Below are 18,545 nucleotides of genomic sequence, written 5' to 3'. Positions count from 1 at the left end.
TAGGGGGGCGTCTTTCCCCATCAGGACAGGGGGCATCTTACCCCAAGGTACCGAGGTAACATTAAATCAGTACAATTTGTTAGCCATAAAACTACACCCTGAAACAAACTGTTTGGGACACAGTAGGGGAAGTTGGGGCAATGCCGGAGTTGGGGCAAAGCCGAAATTCGAGATATTTCGAAAACCGTACGACATGGATGCCACCTGTCAGTGATGCTCTGAAGCTTAAGTGACTACCAATTATCGCATGTTTGTTACCAGTCGTCATTCGGAATACTTCGGCTGTGAGGGCGCCAAGAGCGTTTTCGAGATACGTTTCCTTTGTACTACATGCGTCTTCGAAGCTGCATTTCCTACTCATTATGCTACCGTTTGTCTGGCCAATTCGGTCAAGTAATCTTCAGCACGTCTTTGCATAAGTGTGCTGCCTATTTGAAATTTATACAGCACGTTGAAAAGTTATGGGCCTGCAAATGAAAGTATGGCTGGCTGGGGTAATGCCGAAAACGTGCAATGAGGTACGCGCGTTAAAGCACGCTACGTGAACTTTACCGCTGTGGAATAGCAACGCGTATTTTTAGTCACACAAATTACACTTTTAACCGACACAACGGCCTGTTACCATAAGGAATGATTTACTTGGCCTTTTCTTATTATATCACACAATTATAACTTCCAGTGTGCACCAAGCGTCCTCAAGCTCTTAAAACGCGTGTCAGCTTTGACGAATTCTGGATAAAATTTGAGATAAAATAGCGAAACATCAAATTCGGCATTCCCGTAGATCATTTCTCCCATTTTCGGCTTTCCCCGCAGTCCGGGGCAACGCCGAAAAAGTCACTTCTTTGATATTTTCAGTTTGTGCGCTTAACGGTATGCGAATTCATCAAATGCGCCTGGTATGCTTGAAAGGCAAAAGACTGGCCTCTCGAATGACGCCAACAAGAATAGCTTATGTTGTCTACCTTGCGTGCTACGGGCGTCAGAAAAAAAAGTATTCGGCGTTCCCCCAACTTCCCCTACACGCATGTTAATTTATCACGACTATAGCAAGGGACGCAAAAATTGTCTACCTTCTTTGATATTTACCTACAATGTTTTGACACCAAAATATTTTTTGAAAGCAGCAAATAAAAAACATGCAATCACCAGCCAGCCGTTGCCCAACTGAGCCTCGCAAATTTTTGTGCAGTTAACAAGGCAGGCTTCCGCTTTACGTTAAGAACATTAATTTCCAGGTTCAATTCTTTGTTTCGCCGCTAGAGGGGGTGGGGCGTCTTTCCCACCCTGGGCATCTTACCCCACTCTCCCCTACTACGTATCGTACGTGCGCTTTGAAGGCGGCCAGAGTAGCAGCGGGGTCGAATTTTACTCTGTGTGCGCGATTAGACACCTGGCTGCATGCTCCGCATGGGCAGCCCCCAACATAGGTACGATTGGCCTTTGCGACGGTAGCATCCATAGGCGGCGGAACGGTGAGGGCACCGGGGCACCGTGCCCCCCTTTGATTTTGGCATTTTAACATTAACCCGCGCACCGACGGGGGTCTGCGCCAACTTAGTACCGACGGGGGGGGGGGCGGATGACCGCCCCCCCCCTGAGATCTCAAGAACGAAGCAAGATAGCGACAAGCGGTAAACGGCATCGGATACGCACGGTCAAGATCTACAATTTTTACTAAGGTCATTTTCAGGTCAGGTCAAAGATGACGTCACAGGGGTCGAAAAAGTCAAAATGGCGGCGCTAAATATGGAGAGAGTTTTTCTCGAATAACTTTCGAATTAGTCAAGATAGGAACAAACTAAGGGCATCATCGTGATCCTCTCGTCAATCCGCATCGAATGATATATATGTTGACCTCGAAAGGTCAAGGTCAAAGGTTGACCTCAGGTCACGTGACCTCGAGGTCATCATGTATATCATTCGATGCGTCTTGACGAGCTGAACACAATGAGACCATCCACGCGTCTGTATCTTGTTTCTGTACGGAGTTATTGGCCAAAAACCTTTGGTGACCTTTGATGACGTCACATGACCTCACAGCTGCCCAACAGCAAAACAGACCTCAAGGTAGTGAAGGTTGATCGTATATGAAGTCATGTATGGTATATGGGGCCATTCCGACCCGTTTTAGTGGTAAAAACAGGGAGTTGATTTTTCCCCCATTGACTTATAATGGGGAGGTCGCGAAATTGACCTGACCTTAGGTCACCGATATCAAAATTCCGAGATAAACAAATTGTAGCTACTAATGACCTAATAACATCCTGCGACTTTCAAAGGCCTCCGACATCTACTGTAGCTCTGGCACGGTGACAAAGTTGCAAAAAAGTGACTTGAGGTTGGGTCATTCAAAGTGACCTGGTGACCTGACCTTGAAAGGTAGGAGGTTCAAACTTGCACACCATGTGTAAAATTGATAAGGGAATAGTCATACCAAATTTCGCGGCGCTACGCGCCGCGGTTTTCCCGCTATTCGCGAAAAACCTCAGGGGGGGCGGATATCCGCCCCCCCCCCCGTCGGTGCGCGGGTTAATCCTATGGGCGTTGCATGGAAAGAATGGGACCAAAAGTCGGCAGTGCCCCCCCCCCCCCTTAATCGAAGGTGTTCCGCCGCTACTGGTAGCATCTATACGCGGTCAGCGAATGTGAGCGTAGTGTCTGGATGACATCAAGGTCACGCACATGTCGAACATCGCTCCAGCTGGTGACCGTCCAGTGAGTGCGAAGCGAGATGAGGTGATTTGCGAAGGGCGAATGAGATTGATTTGCACTTGACTGGGTTGAGCTTCAAAAAACAGATTTCAGACCAAGAACTGAGGCGATTAAAGTCGGCCTGCAGTGAATGTGTGTCCTCATATGGTGTCTATTCGGTGAAAAATTTGATTCGGTGAATGAACTATAAGTTGACTTTGAGAAGTCAACTTGAAAATTTGACCTCAGTTTAAGGTTATGCCTTGACCGGAAAAGGTCGTGCTGCATATAAGTCGATCAGTATCGTCGAACTGAACCGATTAATTAGGTATGAGGTGTTGTCAAATGTCAGCGTCCTAGCATGCTTCTGTCTAAAGTTATAAGCGAAAAAAAAACTGCTGCATACCTTTCGTGACCTCAGATGACATCAGGAACATAAGGAGGAGTCACAGGTGCCATTTTCCGGTTCAGTATGTCATGTTTACTTTCTTGTAATTCTATGTTTGAGAGTGCTTAGAATGACGTTCGTCCAAAAAACGGAACCTTTCTATTTTCTTCCATTGACTTAGGTGTCACGGAGAGGTCGCAAATATGACCTGACCTGACGTTTTGCCACAACTATCAAAATACTGTGATAAACATTTTATACATATTGTTACCCTTATGAGCTGCTGAAAGTTTCAAAGCGATCGGTCACACGGTGCATGACAAGCGTTGGAACTTATTTTTAAGTTAGGTAGGTCACTTGACAATTGACATGACCTGGTGACCGACCTTGGTCTTCGGACATGACCTGGCGTTCAAAGACCTTGGTCTGAAATTTTCACAACATATGTAAAAAAGCTCTATGATAAGGTGTCCGAAAAACCGCAGGACGACTGTTCAACTCCCCCCCCCCCCCTCGGGCATTGCGCGGGATACTATAGGTACCTACCAACCTACGTAAGATTTTAACCCTCGCCCTGGCAGGGGGTTGATGCGACCCCCCTAAGGTTTTTCGATGATAGCGTAAAAACGGCGGCGCGCAGCGCCGCCAAATTTGGCACAGCCTATGGAACAACCTTTTTACATATGACCTGAAAATTTCAAGTCCGTATGACGTTGGGTCAGGTCACCAGGTCAGAAAAACCGGTACAAGGTCACGGTCAAATTTAAATTTTATTTTTGCACCTGTCCAACTCACAGTTTTGGACTGATTTCCTTCCAACTTTCAGGATGTGCTAAGTTCACCGAGTTGTATAACATATAGTTCGGGTTTTTCGAGGTCACTGACCTGAGGTCAGTTAGAGGTCATTACGTCGTAATGTTAAGCCTATGGGAAAATACTAAATTCGGAAAATACTGGGGATATCCGCTTCGTTCTATCACTTTTGTGCTTTGAAACCACAGTACTTAACAGCAGGTCACTTGGTGCTTCTTTGTTTGGTGTACTTATCCATGGGTCAGGTCAAATGAGGTCAACTGAGGTCAAATGACGTTTTTGCCAATAACTTGGCACATAATGACGCTAGAGCTTAAAAAATGGTGTCATTGTGTTCCTGATGATCAGCCGAATCGAATGATATGCGATATGATGCAATTTGGTTAACTCGACCTTAATTAATTAATAATTAATTTAAGTTTACTTGAAATCCAGGGGGCCCACCTACCTACCAAATTTGGTGTTTCTAGCTGCCATAGGAGCCAATCGCGAGGTGGGGGGGGGTCGCATCGACCCCCCCCCCTGCCAGGCCGTGTTATGAAAAATGCCCTGCCAGGGCGAGGGTTAAGAAATATATTCATCCTCACAGCTGGAGAATACCTACAGCTGGGGAATTACAAAGACGATTTGATCAAGTTGCGCCAATCAAAATTCAGGAAACAGCTTTAGTCCAGGAATATCTAGGCTATTGCATTTCCTTACTGCCGCAAGAAATTCACGTTTTATTTGGAGAAACATTGTAGCGCTCGTGCGGCTGTATAATTGGTGAGACGATTGTGCGAGTTGAAGATGTAATCCGAGTCGGTGGGCCCGCCACGTGTGCTAGAGAGCGTCCCATTGACCACCGACCCGCGTGCATGGAGCAAGAGATCAGGAGCAGAGACGAGAGGAAACGTGTAGTAACCTGCTCCAGACGCGATAACAACTGGTCGACGCCATAAACGTCGGCGTTTGTCGCTGAGCTGCATGTCGAAAGTTCGCTACACCGAGGAACGTTGAAAAGCGGCTCTCTTATGCACATACACGACAAACACTATTTATAGAACCAGAGTGGCACAACTGTGGCAGCAGCATAAAACTAGAGTCAGTACCGGTCGTTGTCAAGATTCTTACGTTGTTGTGAACCAAAAGGTCATCGCAGATCCGAGATCGAGATAGAGAAACGTTGATGTCAATTTATCTACATATTACAGTTATATATTTCTGTATGGACGACATAACTATGTATTTCCTGTTATTGGATATACCACCATGTGCACACAGGCACTTGCACTCCAGCGCCAAACACCATCAAAGACGGCTCAAATACCTAGGGGAAGTTGGGGCAATGCCGGAGTTGGGGCAAAGCCGAAATTCGAGATATTTCGAAAACCGTAAGACATGCAGATGCCACCTGTCAGTGATGCTCTGAAGCTTAAGTGACTACAATTATCGCATGTTTGTTACGAGTCGTCATTCGGAATACTTCGACTGTGAGGGCGCCAAGAGCGTTTTCAAGGTACGTTTCCCTTGTACTACATGCGCCTTTGAAGCTGCATTTTTTACTCATTATGCTACCGTTTGTCTGGCCAATTCGGTCAAGTAATCTTTAGCATGTCTTTGCATAAGTGTGCTGCCTATTTGAAATTTATACAGCACGTTGAAAAGTTATGGGCCTGCAAATGAAAGTATGGCTGGCTGGGGTAATGCCGAAAACGTGCGATTACGCACGTGTTAAAAGCACGCTACGTGGACTTTACTGCTGTAGAATAGCAACGCGTATTTTTAGTGACACAAATTACACTTTCAACCGACACAACGGCCTGTTACCTATAAAGAATGATTTACCTGGCATTTTCTTATTATATCACACAATTATAACTTCCAGTGCTCTTGAAACGTGTGTCAGCTTTGATGAATTCTGGATAAAGTTTGAGATAAAATGGCAAAACATCAATGTCGGCATTCCCCGTAGATCATTTCTCCCATTTTCGGCTTTCCCCGCAGTCCGGGGCAACGCCGAAAAAGTCACTTCTTTGATATTTTTAGTTTGTGCGCTTAACGGTATGCGAATTCATCAAATGCGCCTGGTATGTTTGAAAGGCAAAAGACTGGCCTCTCGAATGACGCCAACAAGAATAGCGTATGTTGTCTACTAGAGATGTCAATCGGATACCAACTTTTTGGTATACCGATACCAAACCAATAATATCTCGGTATTTGGTATTTCAATCCTAATGTGTTTGGTATTTTGTTGGTATCATGAACCCTCGCTAATGTTTAAGAGGCTAAGAAATAGGTAAAAAGTTGGTATTTTCCTCATGTTCCTGAGTTGGTTTGGTTTCGGTATTTCTCCACGGTTTCGGTTGGTATTTGGTTTGGTATCGGTATTACGATTTTCCGTAATTGACATCACTATTGTCTACCTTGCGTGCTACGGGCGTCAGAAAAAAAAGTCTTCGGCGTTCCCCCAACTTCCCCTACTAAAGCGAGTAGCTGAATATGGTTAGGGGAGATAAAAAACGTTACATTGCTTTATATGGATTATTTGGATTTTGGAATAAAAAAATATTTGAATGTTTCGCTTGATTGCCACACATCCGTTGTGTCAGGTAACGTGCCAAGTCGAAATGGAATATCAGTAGTATCAACTGCATTTTCATGTCAGGTCAGGTTTCTGGCCTAAGACATCATAAATAACCCTCGGCATGGTCCTAAAATGTCGCAATTTCGTAACGCCCTCGGTGACAAGATATTATTCACAAAAATATGAAACTTACAAGACTTACATAGTAGCTTCTCGAAGCGAGAAGCTTTACATAGTAACTTATTTCCCGCATTTTTTAACCCGCGCCCCGAAGGGGGGGGGGGCGAAACGGCCCCCCCGTCCTTTTCCGTCGATATCTCCTAAACGGCTGGAGGTATCGCCATCAAACTTTCAGGACCCCTCCGGGCACCAATTTTACATATTATGACCAAAAATCTTACAGGGGCTATGATAGGTTAGCCACAAATGACATCAGAATGACGTCATGTTCTGTAATTTTCGACCGAAAAAAACCCTTCGCGAGAAGACCTGTCAGGCCTATAGCTTTGAAGATACAGAACAATGATCAAGACATAAAAGGTGTAGAATTGACAGGGCTACAAAACTGTTATCTCGGATTTTTTAAATTTTGGGTTTTAATCCCCAAACTTAAAAAAAAAACTTTTTTTGGATTTATTAGCAAAAAAAATCATTTTTTATTTTTCGAAAAAACCGGAATATACGTGATATTACCTACCGTCTTCTATCCACATACCAAATTTCAGATCGATACCTCGCTTTTTTGCCAAGTTATAGCGAAAAAACTGTTCGAAAATGATGACGTCAAATTTTCAAACTCAATCTTTGACATCGAATTAATATCCATTAGGTATATGCAAAAATATCAACTTTGAAATTTGACCTTTTTTGACCTGACCTTGACCTGACCTTGACCTGACCTGCACCAGAAAGTGACCTAAACCGTACCTGATGGTCTTATAACCAACACCATTGAGTTGGAAATGAAAAACTGGCCATTAAACATGCATCGCACAATTTTAGTAAAGTTGGGTTCATGTGGTGACCCTTGGTGACCTTTGGTGACCTGACCTGTGACCTGACCTGGTATGACCAGTGACCTCTAATAGCAACATATGTACTAGACAACTGACGCCCTATCGCTGATTTTCAACAAAATGCGTTTTACTCGGTGTTATAGCGCATTCCCTACGGTGAAACATTTATCTTTGACCTGACCTGTGACGTCATCGGTAACCCCGAGGCCCGAGGTCAATGAAATTTGTTTTTTCTCGACAAATTTGACAGGGCTATCGAACATCGTTTGAATTTTCCGGATCCGTCCAGTAGTTTCGGAGATACGGGGGGGGGGGGAGCAAAAAATGTCTTCCCACCGCGCGGAAGGTGGCCGGGAGGCCCACCGCCTGCCGGGTTAACCCTCGCACGGGGCCTGGGGGCGTTTTTCGCCCCCCCCCTGGCGAATATTTACGATAGCTCCCGAACGCTTTGGGATAGGAAAGCGAAACTTTCAGTACCTTTTCTCCCATTAATTTGACATCTTCTGAAGTAAAAAATTTGGACCTAGCCCCCTTGATGACGTCACAAGGTTCATTTTTCTAGACCCCTGCACGGCAAACTTCGGCGTCACAGACGCAAACTTCAAATAGCTGCTAAAAATAGAGTTTTAGAGATAAAGACAAATTACGAGCCCGGTTGTGTAGCGTTTGACCTAGAGAAAAATAGAAAAATAGTTTTTGTGACCTGAGTTCAGAGGTCAGGTCAACGACCCCGAAAGGTGGTTTTAGTTTTTCGCAAATAACTTCGACAAAAATGGTCCTAGAGCTACGGCAATGGTACCATCGCATTCGCCTTGTCAAGCCACGTCGAATGATATATATATATATATATATATATATATATATATATATATATATATATATATATATATATATATATATATATATATATATATTTGCTCGGAAAAGGTCAAGTTTTATGTTGACCTCATGTAACCTCGAATGACCTCTGGTTGACCTTGAGACAAGAAAGGTCGTTTATGATGGATTTATACCCGCTGATCACGAATGTGGCATCTATTTTCCTCTAAGTCTTCATTTAGAGCTCCGGATGGCAAAATTGACTTATTTATTATTACTAACTTGAATTAGTAAAATAGCCTCTAGCAGGGATACTCTTCTGTGACCTTGACCTTTGAGCAGCCTTGTATCGTAAGATGAACCACAAATAGGGAACTGATAAGCCTCAAAACATTTCAAAACATCTTGGAAGTTATCACGCAAGATGTGCGAAAAAGTGTCAAGTTTGAGGTCAATTTTGAGCATGACCTTGACCTTAACCTTTGACTTTGAGCACATTTTCGGAATCCTCACATTCTCTTCTTTTGTTTGACACCCAATTTTGCCGGTTCGATGCAGCCTGTCGTCCTCTAGCCCTCGCCCGTAAACGGCGATCTGCCACCTTCGCCCATGCAGGGGGGTTGGTGCGACCCCCCCTTGGCGTTTGAAAACGGAGCGTCGTAGAGCTTAGCGGAAAAGACCAACGGATTGCTCTCGCCGAGATCTCGCGATTGGTGGTATATTTTTTGTTCCTAGGTCAACATTTGACCTACTTTTGACCGGTCAAAGGTCAAATTTTCGGAAAAATAGACTTTTTTTTCAACTTTCCGCGGCGATTGCGGCAAAACGGTGGGAGATATCGACTTGAAATCTTCACTATCGTGTTCCTTGATCAATTCTCTATCGTTTGGTATGTATTTCGTTTCCCTAGCTCTAAAAATGGCGCGTTGGGAGCGCCGGAAGTCGGCAAGGTCACAGTCGGCGGCAGAAATTCGAAAAATCAAAATGTAAATTTTTGAAATCTGATTGTATTTTTGGATTTGGGAGGTCCATTTGCTCCCTATAGAAGCTAATATTGCTGCATATTCCCATTGAGGTGACAAGAATTAGCAAAATAGTGGTTCGGGCGTTTTTCAAAAATAGTACCGGACGCTGTTCCTCTTGTGACGTCATAGCTCCGTGACCTGACCTGACCCGGTCAAGTTTCTTATACCATATGATAGCCAATACTTGCCCCAGCATGCATGGGAAGTTTCATCACGATCCATCAACCGATGTCCGTACCACCGGCAGGAAACCTCGGGCGTTGGCACTCAGTTTGTGAAAATCCGGCCGGAGGCTGTTCCCTTTGTGACGTCATAACTCCGTGACCTGACATGACCCGGTCAAATTTTTTCATCAAAAGATGCGCAAGGTTTGCCCCATAAGGTACCCAAAATTTGACGGCGCTGCGCGCCGCCGTTTTTGCACTATTTCCGAAAAGCCTCAGGGGGGGGTTGCACCAACCCCCCCCCCTACATGGGCGAGGGCTAGAAAGCTTACTTTGAGATCACTACACATGTGCCGGTTTTTGCCTTTAACCTTGACCTCTGACCTTGAAAATTGACCTGAGGTCAAAAATTTTAGGTGCTTTAGAATCGATTCGTAAGGACCTTTCGTTTGGCATCGCTTTTGTTTCCGTAGCTCCCTTATTTACGGAGTTAGACAGGGGGGGGGGGCGAAAACGCCCCCCCCCCCTGGGCTGCGGTGGTAGGGATTACCCCGGGGCCCGGCCGAATTAATGGTTTATTTTGCTAAGTATTTCTAGGGGAAGTGGGGTAAGACGAGCACCTTAACTTTGGAGCTATTTTTCAGCCGGCTAGAAACATCATAGAGACGGGAAACTGAGTGAAAACCTTTTTTAGACATTTTACTTCCATTTGCCAGAAGATGAGACCTAGACCTGACTCAACAAATACCTAAACTGCAGCTATTTTTGCAAAACCTTGCAAAAACCCGTCTTACCCCACCCCATTGGGTAAGACGGTCACATGGGTAGGGCAAGACGGCCAGCTTCTTTCAACGACCAGCACAGCTCGCAACAAATGCCCGAGACTAGCCGCATTGATACAGTCGCTCGTTGGTCTCAAGTGCTTCGGAAATGGCAGTATACGAGATTCGTGCAGAAGGCGTATGCTCGTATATAGGCCCTAGTTCAGAAGCCATGTAGAACCGTTTTTCACATTCATTATTCGAGGATTAACTGTGCCGAAGGAATATTGCTAACATGTTTGTGAGTAATTCGTATTCGTTTCGGGCTACACTGAGGTAAACGAATACGAATTACTATCATTTACCTGAGGAAGATTAGAAATGACACTTCGTCAATACCTGATGTTTGTGAGTATCGGAATCGAACATATTGTTATTAGAAATGCTTCTTTTTTCCAACAGCAACAAAAATATTTTCACCATTACAGACCCATTGGATTCATAGTTGCCCGCCTTACCCCAAACTCAATGTCAGAAGTTCAGCACGATTTTTCTCTGTGGACAATTTGATGCAGACAAAGCAAATCCGCGGTAAATGAACAATGTGGCATATGAGTGTACCACAAGTGATTGCGAGTTTTTAACTCTAAAGTGCTGCACACAAAAGCTTGCACAATACATTATGGATGTTTCAATGAAATGAGTGTTTTAAAGAAATCAAAATAAAATATCATCGACTGAATACAAATTCACCAGACTTCAATGGTGGTGTGTGGTGGGAAAGGCAATTCTGGTCCTAATTTTTCTCGCTCGTAGCGCTATTGGTTTGGTCTGCAGAAGGTGTGCCCGTCTTACCTACCCTGACCGGCTTACCCCACTTTTCCCTACCTATCTTTTGTGATCGCTTGTATAAGGCTGTCGGAAAGAAACGAAGCATCTATAAGATCACAAGTTTGAGGTTACCCGTTTTTTTTTTTATCAGACAACAGTTTGATGATAGTTATCTATCAGTTTCTTATGGAGCACTTAGGCTTCATTTTTACAGTTAGGAAAATTGCGATCATCAAAACAGCTACGATTTATGTCTTCAAGGTGGGTGCCTCTCGATCCATCTTGAAATGCCAAACTTTTGAATTCGGCACGCGCTGGTTGTTATATGTATCTGGATTCTGGGTGCGTAGCGGAGACGATGCAAATGCCATCGTAAAGTTTCATAACGTGTATTGACATATTATTCAACGACGTAAAAACAACACATAAAAAGCTGACACTAACACAAACACTTTGTTTCCCTTCACACACAATCCTGACCTGTCGCGGCACCAAGTCTTGCCCGTGCCCCAGCAGACGTGAAAAACGGCGCGGCGCATTGACGACGACATGCTATTACACGATGAGCACACTTTTGGAAACCCCGAAAGCTATAACATCAGTTTTGTCAGTTTCGGGTAACAAACAACTAACAGCAGCCATGAGGCGAGTCTTTTTCGGAGCTTTGAAATGCGGGAGCGCCGGTCTGGTAAATTCTTTCTCTAAAGTAGAACACTGGTTGAACTCATCAAAGCGCTTTCACATATTCTCTTCTCATCTCATTCCAAAACAATGAAGATTGTCAATCTGGGGGAATTAAAAAATAATAGAGTGCTGACTCTAACTTTCAACGTTGATTTATCCTGTAGGGCTCTTCCTCTTCTTGCACCTCAGGTTGGTGCACACGAGACCGCTCTGGCACTGCGAGTCCAGGCCGCTCTCGCAGGCGCCGTTCTCGGGGACGTTGAAGCGCTGGCACACCCCGTCGTCGTTACACCTCTGGCCTCGGGGACAGTTGTCTGGGCCGCCGCCGCCCTTCCGACACTGCCGACACTTGTCCTTGTCGCACACTCCCGAGTCGCAGTCTGAGTCGTCTTTGCACTTGTCGAGCGCCCCGGACTTCTTCACGCACCTGTTGTCCTTGCAGCGGTTCTTGCTGCCGGGGCAGTCCCTGTTTCTGGTGCACTCAACGCACTTCTTGTCTTCACACTTGAGCGGCCTGCGGCACTCTCTTGTGGACTCGCACTTCCTTCCGAAGTCGAGCAGCTCCTTGCAGTCGCCCTCTTTGAGGTCGCAGTACTCGAACTCGTTGTCGCAGTGCTGGGAGCGGCTGCAGAACACGCACACCCTGTCCCTGCTGCAGCGGTCGGTGACGCACTCGTAGTCCTTGGTGCACGGGAACTGGAACGGCCGCTTGTCCTCGCAGCGGTTGTCGGCGCTGCAGTACTGCAGCTGGGAGCACTGCAGTGAGTTCCTGCAGTCTATGCAGCGGCCCACATTGACGTCGCAGTTGTTGGACCTGCACTCGGCCGGCGAAGAGCACTCGTCGCCGAAGAGTCCGCGCGTCTTGCACTTACCCTGGCGGCAGTACTGGCCCGAGGGGCAGTCGCTGCGTTGGGCGCACTCGGCGCACTGGCCCTTGAGGCAGATGTGCGAGCGGCACTGCAGGTTGAACCAGCACTGGTCGTCGGTGTTGCCGGGCGGATTGCAGACGCCGTGTGAGCAGAACTCGCCGTGCGGGCACGGCTTCCACTGGGAGCAGGCGGCGCACGTGCCGTGCGGGCAGCTGTTGGACTCGCAGCTCTCGGGGCCCTCGCACGGGTAGCCCGGCAGAACGTACGGCTTGCAGTGGCCGTGCGCGCAGTAGAAGCCGTGCGGGCAGGGCCGCTCGGCGCCGCAGTACTCGGGCTCCGGCACCGGCGCCGGCGCCGGCACGCACACCTGAGACTCGCAGAGGTAGCCGGCGCCGCAGTGACCGGCGAACAGACACTGCACGCACTGGCCCGTCCAGCAGTAGCCGGACAGACACGGACGGTGGCTGTCGCACTCGGGGCAGCCGTAGCCCTGCGGACACGCAACCAACATTTGTGTCAGCGGGCTAGACGTCCGACGAGCGGCACAAGGCGTCACACGAGCACGGTGGTAGAGAGGCAAGATTGAAGTCGTCATACGTGACCAAAACAACCAGTATAGCGCCTTTTGGGGCGACTAACGGAGCGAGCGAGGGGGTGAGCCTTGCACGTGCAGAATTTCGAGGGGGTACCTCCAACTGACTTGTGCACGGCACCCTACTGACCAGTTTCTAGCGATGTGCCAAATTTGAGCACAATCGGCCCAGCCGTTCTCGAGATCTGGAAGCGGCACCCTGCACGTGCGCACGTGCAAAATGGGTCCCAACTGACTTGTGCACGGCACCCTACTAACCGGTCCCTAACTGTGTACCAAATTTGAGCGCAATCGGTCGAGCCGTTCTCGAGATCTGGAAACGACCCCTGCACGTGCGCACGTGCAGCAGCACCCCAACTCTGGCACATGGATATGCAGTGCCTAGTGGGTGCCTACCTACATGCCAACTTTCAGCGCAATCGGCCAAGTAGTTACCGAGATATTGCAACAATTACAAAACTGACACCTCTTCGTTTTGCACGTGGCACGTGCATAACGGGTCACCCACATGCATCGGGAATAGTCCAATACTTGGTAGAAGGAATGAAGCTACCCTACAAAATTTACCGCATGTAAATCGGTCAAGTGGTTGCTGAGATATAAGCCTCGCAAAAGCGTCCGCACGGCCGGCCGGCCGGCCGGCCGGCCGGCCGGCCGCTCATACTCAGAAATTTCCGTTAATCTAAGGAAAGACTACGCTCGCTTCGCTCGCTCCGTAATAAAATTCGATTCAGATCTAAGCGATTTGATTAAAATTATCGTGTCTTCATATCTAGCAAAGGCTTTGCACATGTTAAGCAAAATTAATCCAATTTATTTTTTATCACTTTAAGCACATTAGTTAAGAATTATCAAGGCTCCTTTTCATTCAGTAAAACAGTCGTAACCAGCTATCGGCTAACGTTCTGCACTGAGACGTCCCAAGGGCGTTGGCAGCCCCACCTATCGGGAAGCCCCGCCGACCCCTCGCGCACATCCCCTGTCTCTCACCGTGCAAGGCTCGGGGATGACGACTGACGGCGGATACTCAGGCTCCGGGATGACGACTGGCGGCGGGTGCTCGGGGACGACCACCGGCGCCGGGTGCGGTTTGATGACCACTGGCGGCGGTAGCTGAGGTTTGATGACCACTTGCGGCGGCGACGGGTGCTCGGGCTTGAGCACGATCACGGGGCTGATCTTGATGGGCCGATGGACGCGCTGCACGTGCGGCACCGTCTGCACGACGGTCGGCGCCGCGGCCACGACTGGCGTCTCCACCTCCTTCTCGGCCGGGTAGCCGAACAGCCGCGAGAACAGCGAGAAGAAGCGTCCGGAGCGCTTGCCGCCCTCGGCGGACTCGGCGGCGGCAGAGGCGCCCTCTGACCCGACGGTGGCGGCCGGGCCGTCACTGCCGGCCGCGGCCACGGCGGTCACCAGCTGTCGACGAGGGGTCACAGATTGATCAGGTGGGTCCCGAGTGGGGTCACGAAGGGACAAGTGACCCGAGTGAGGCTTAAAGTGAATCTCGTTGCCGAGGGCGCAAAACAAGACGTCATTATTGTCACAGCATTGCTCAAACTGAGAAGGGACTCGATTATCGCAAAACTTTAACGCTTATGTGTAGCAAATCATAAAGTTGTTAATTGCTAACGTTTTTAATGCCTCTCATCTTTAATAAAAATGATCCTGGTCTACACCCTGTATTTTTGCACTGGGCTAAATTGTTTACGCGCTATGAATTTAACGAACTCTGCGGGGCGGGCCAGCATTTCTCAGACAACTCTCATAATGAAATTTCACGAATTGCCGGGATTTGAACTTACCAGCAGGGCGGCTGCGAGTCGGATTGGCTTCATGTCTGCAGCAGCTGCTCGGTGAGCTCTGGCTGCTGAATGGAAGCCGACGGCAGCTTATATACCGCGTCCTCTTCATGACCAGCCGCTGCCGCTGAACCGGCCGCGCCAGAAACGAGCTCAAAGTTGTCGCCGCCGGAGCTGCCGCTCTCACCCGCTGAGAATAGTGACATCGGCGGCGGCGGCGGCGATTTCGCGCTGCCAACAGGTTTGGTGACACACATATAACACCTTACCACCTCCGGTGGCACGCCGGGCGGTATCTCCGTAACCCCCCCCCCCCCTCCTCTGCCCCCCCCCCCCCTCATCACCCGACCCGGGGGGAGATCTCTCATACCGCTGCTTCCGCATTTCAGACGTTCTCAATGTGAGAGAAATGAAACTACGCAGACAACTACGCTCGATACGTGTTACGTGAACCGATATGCCTACCAATGATCGGATTGATAATATTCTGCCATGATTGCACTGGCTAATGGTTGTCGCGTGATAACCTTATTTGACGAACGAGGATAAGCCGAGTTTTAACAACGGCTGCGCAATCCAAAGACGCTGCAAAAACAACAGATGTGCAGACTCATCATCTTGAGAAACAATGCTTGGTAGTGATGAGCAAGCATAACTTAGCATGTGATAAAAGGTGCCCAGTTTGTGGATAGGCTATAGATTAACCCGCGCCCGGCTGGGGGTCCTGGATTTCCACGCCCTGCTGGGGGGTGTCTGAACACCCCCCTTCTAACTCGGCTCCTGCGCCACGTAGCGATACGCGGAAGGTGGCGTTCGAAAGAGCGTCAAAAATAATGACGAAATCACTTCGGTCAATTTTTTTTGGTCAGGTCAAAGGTCAGGTCACCAGAGGTCATTAAAGGCAAAATTTCGCCGATTTCCAGGTCGAATGTCGAAAATTTCCAAGATGCCAACGCATAACTCGGGAACCAATAGAGCTACAGCGCCGCGGAAAAGCGCATTCGATAGCCCTATTAACGCCCTTTCTGAGTAATTCCCTCAGATTTGACCTAACGTCAACGGTTTTGCCTGCAGGGGCAGTGGCGCAGCCAGGGGGGGTCAGAGGGTCAGCTGACCCCCCCGAAATTTCTGTCGGGGGCCCGCTCGAGAGAGAGAGAAAGAAAGAGAGAGAGAGAAAGAGAGAGAGAGAGAGAGAGAGAGAGAAAGAGAGAGAGAGAGAGAGAGAGAGAGAGAGAGAGAGAGAGAGAGAGAGAGAGAGAGAGAGAGAGAGAGAGAGAGAGAGAGAGAGAGAGAAAGAGAGAGGAGAGAGGTCCTAATCTAATTGGACGAGCCCGCTTCGAGAAATGCCTACTGGGACACCACGGGTGAGGGGTCGGCCTGGGGCTCCAGGTGGATGGGGCCCGGGCCCCCGGGAGAACGGGCCCGGGCCCCCTGGGTGGATGGGACCCGGGCCCCCGTGGACGGGGCCCGAACTCCCGGGAGAACGGGTCCGGGCCCCCGGATGAGAACGGGCCCGGGCCCCCAGGAGAACGGGCCCGGGCCCCGGGTGGATGGGGCCCGGGCCCCCGGGAGAACGGGTCCGGGGCCCCTGGTGGATGGGGCCCGGGACCCCCGGTGGATGGGGCCCGGGACCCCCAATGGATGGGCCCGAGCCCCCGGGAGAACGGACCCGGGCCCCTGGGTGGATGGGGCCCGGATCCCCGGATGGATGGGCCCGGACCCTTGGGAGAACGGGCCCTGGCCCCCTGGGTGGATGGGGCCCGGGCCCCCTGGTGGACGGGGTCCAGACCCCCGGGTGGATGGGGCCCGGGCCCCCGGGTGGATGGGGCTCGGGCCCCCGTGTGGATAGGGCCCGAGCCCTCGGATGAATGGGGCCCCCTAGGGTGACCCGCTTGCTCCGCAACGCGAATAATGGGTGTTTTCGATCGGTGGGCGTTTGGTTGGTCATGTGTCCATGGTTTATGTATCCATTTCGGTCGATTGCCTTTTGACGGGTAAGTATTTTGGTTTGGGAAAAAATATCCATCGCATCGAGGTGCTCGTGTCTGATAACCATGCGTTCTAATATAGAACATGCGAAGTATATTTTATAACATAGGTTGACGTAGGCTACCTATTGAAAAATTGAGGCCATCGATGAATTACTATGTAGAAGTTTGAAACGTTTATATTTTTAAGAATATTGTTGCTCTTCATGCAAAAGCGATGAATGGATATTGGACAAAATTGAATGCTCTTTTCAACTATGCCATTTTCAATTGTCAAACGTACCAGTTTATGCAGCAAAACCCGTGTAATTAAGTAGGTAAGTCATGAACAAATGCCATTTCCTTCAGCGATTTGTTCCACCTTGTTTTTGATCAATTAGCTTTTCACAATTTTTCCATGAGAGGCGGTACGTTTCTCTTGACAACAGGCATTGTTCGAACCCGCTCCGTCTGACAGTCACCCGAAAATAGCATTAAGTCCAAAATCCGTCCAAAAGTCAATTTTTCAAGCATAAGTGCGTTACCAGGTGCACGTGGCACGTGCCATCCCTGCACCGCACACCATTCGATAGCCCGTTCGATTATCATTTACGATACTGAGCTCCCCGTGCTGATCGGACCCACGGTTACCGAGATACTGCACGGGTACCGGACCCGTGTCGGGCAAATTTAGCTATTTTCGCCCGATTTTGCAAGCCGATTTATACATGTAAAGTCTATGACGCAAATGTACCTACACTTTTTGAGCACGCGCCATGTCCTCACCACCGGCCCGATTGAGCTGAGACCCCTCACAGGCACGTTGCCCATCCTTGTTCCATCGGTTGCGCAAACTTCAGCGCACTGGGTGCAACGGTCACTCTAGCCTATACCTACCCCGCGCTAAGTAACACCATGCCGGGACCACGGTAACATACATAATCTACGTCACCACATCATCACTGTATCGCGAAGTCACGATCAGCGATAAATCTCGACGCGCTGGCCGAATTTGGAAGTCGAATATCTCTGGCCGAAGATCTCTGAATATGTTCCCGCGAGTTTGGTTAAGGTTTATTTAGTTCACGGTGTTTTCCGTTTCGATATCGATTTGAATATTTGAATTTAGAACCTTGGCTGCAATGAAGTGAGTATCAAATTAAGTGTTTTTTGTTTGTTTAAATATTTGTATATTTTCAGTATACGTGTTTATATCGCCGTTTCCTTGACCTTACCATCAACCTCCTGTTTGTTTCAGGATGAAATTTTTTCTACTCTTGAACTTGACGTATATGTAGCTTGGTTTGTTTTCTTTTTAATAAAATTACATCGCATTGCAGTTACAAATACCTTGTTTACAACTTGAATTTGGCTAACAATACATTTCATCTTCAAGCCATAACGTAACAAACTTGAACATTAAGCTTTTCTTTCCTTTTCCTTGTTTTCATTGATGTGAAAAAAGTAAATTAGCAATTATTCATCATGAGCAAGCAAGAAGATCAGGCTTCGAGATTCCCGTTGGCTATGACGAAAGAAATACGAACGACTAAA

The 18,545-nt window shown here is 48.3% G+C and overlaps 1 protein-coding gene and 1 long non-coding RNA gene across 2 annotated transcripts; one reads left to right on the top strand and one right to left on the bottom strand.

Annotated features, from left to right (window-relative positions):
- Positions 1–11,515: 11,515 nt before the first annotated feature.
- LOC122375715 (fibrillin-1-like) lies at positions 11,516–15,361 on the bottom strand. The gene is made up of 3 exons (XM_043355216.1): positions 15,028–15,361; positions 14,213–14,641; positions 11,516–13,120 (listed from the first exon to the last, which is right to left on the bottom strand). The coding sequence occupies exons 1-3, from the start codon at positions 15,058–15,060 to the stop codon at positions 11,915–11,917; spliced, it is 1,668 nt and encodes a 555-aa protein (XP_043211151.1). The 5' UTR covers positions 15,061–15,361; the 3' UTR covers positions 11,516–11,914.
- Positions 15,362–17,964: 2,603 nt separating this feature from the next.
- LOC122375708 lies at positions 17,965–18,388 on the top strand. Its single transcript, XR_006255441.1, has 2 exons — positions 17,965–18,138; positions 18,250–18,388. It is a non-coding gene; the product is annotated as an uncharacterized LOC122375708 (long non-coding RNA).
- Positions 18,389–18,545: the final 157 nt, after the last annotated feature.

The sequence above is a fragment of the Amphibalanus amphitrite genome, unplaced genomic scaffold, assembly GCF_019059575.1.
Source record: "Amphibalanus amphitrite isolate SeventyFive unplaced genomic scaffold, NRLGWU_Aamphi_draft 000041F_arrow, whole genome shotgun sequence".
Taxonomy (NCBI): Eukaryota; Metazoa; Arthropoda; class Thecostraca; order Balanomorpha; family Balanidae; genus Amphibalanus; species Amphibalanus amphitrite.
Note: the sequence above shows the minus strand (reverse complement) of the source record. Positions and strands in the feature narration are given on the sequence as shown.

Bases quoted from the DNA above. Each gene is read 5' to 3' on its own strand.
- LOC122375715 (XM_043355216.1), bottom strand. From the start codon at position 15,060: ATGAAGCCAATCCGACTCGCAGCCGCCCTGCTG. The intron at 14,642-15,027 runs GTAAGTTCAAAT...CCTCGTCGACAG, and splicing joins GACTCGCAGCCGCCCTGCTG to CTGGTGACCGCCGTGGCCGC. The intron at 13,121-14,212 runs GTGAGAGACAGG...GCGTGTCCGCAG, and splicing joins TCATCCCCGAGCCTTGCACG to GGCTACGGCTGCCCCGAGTG.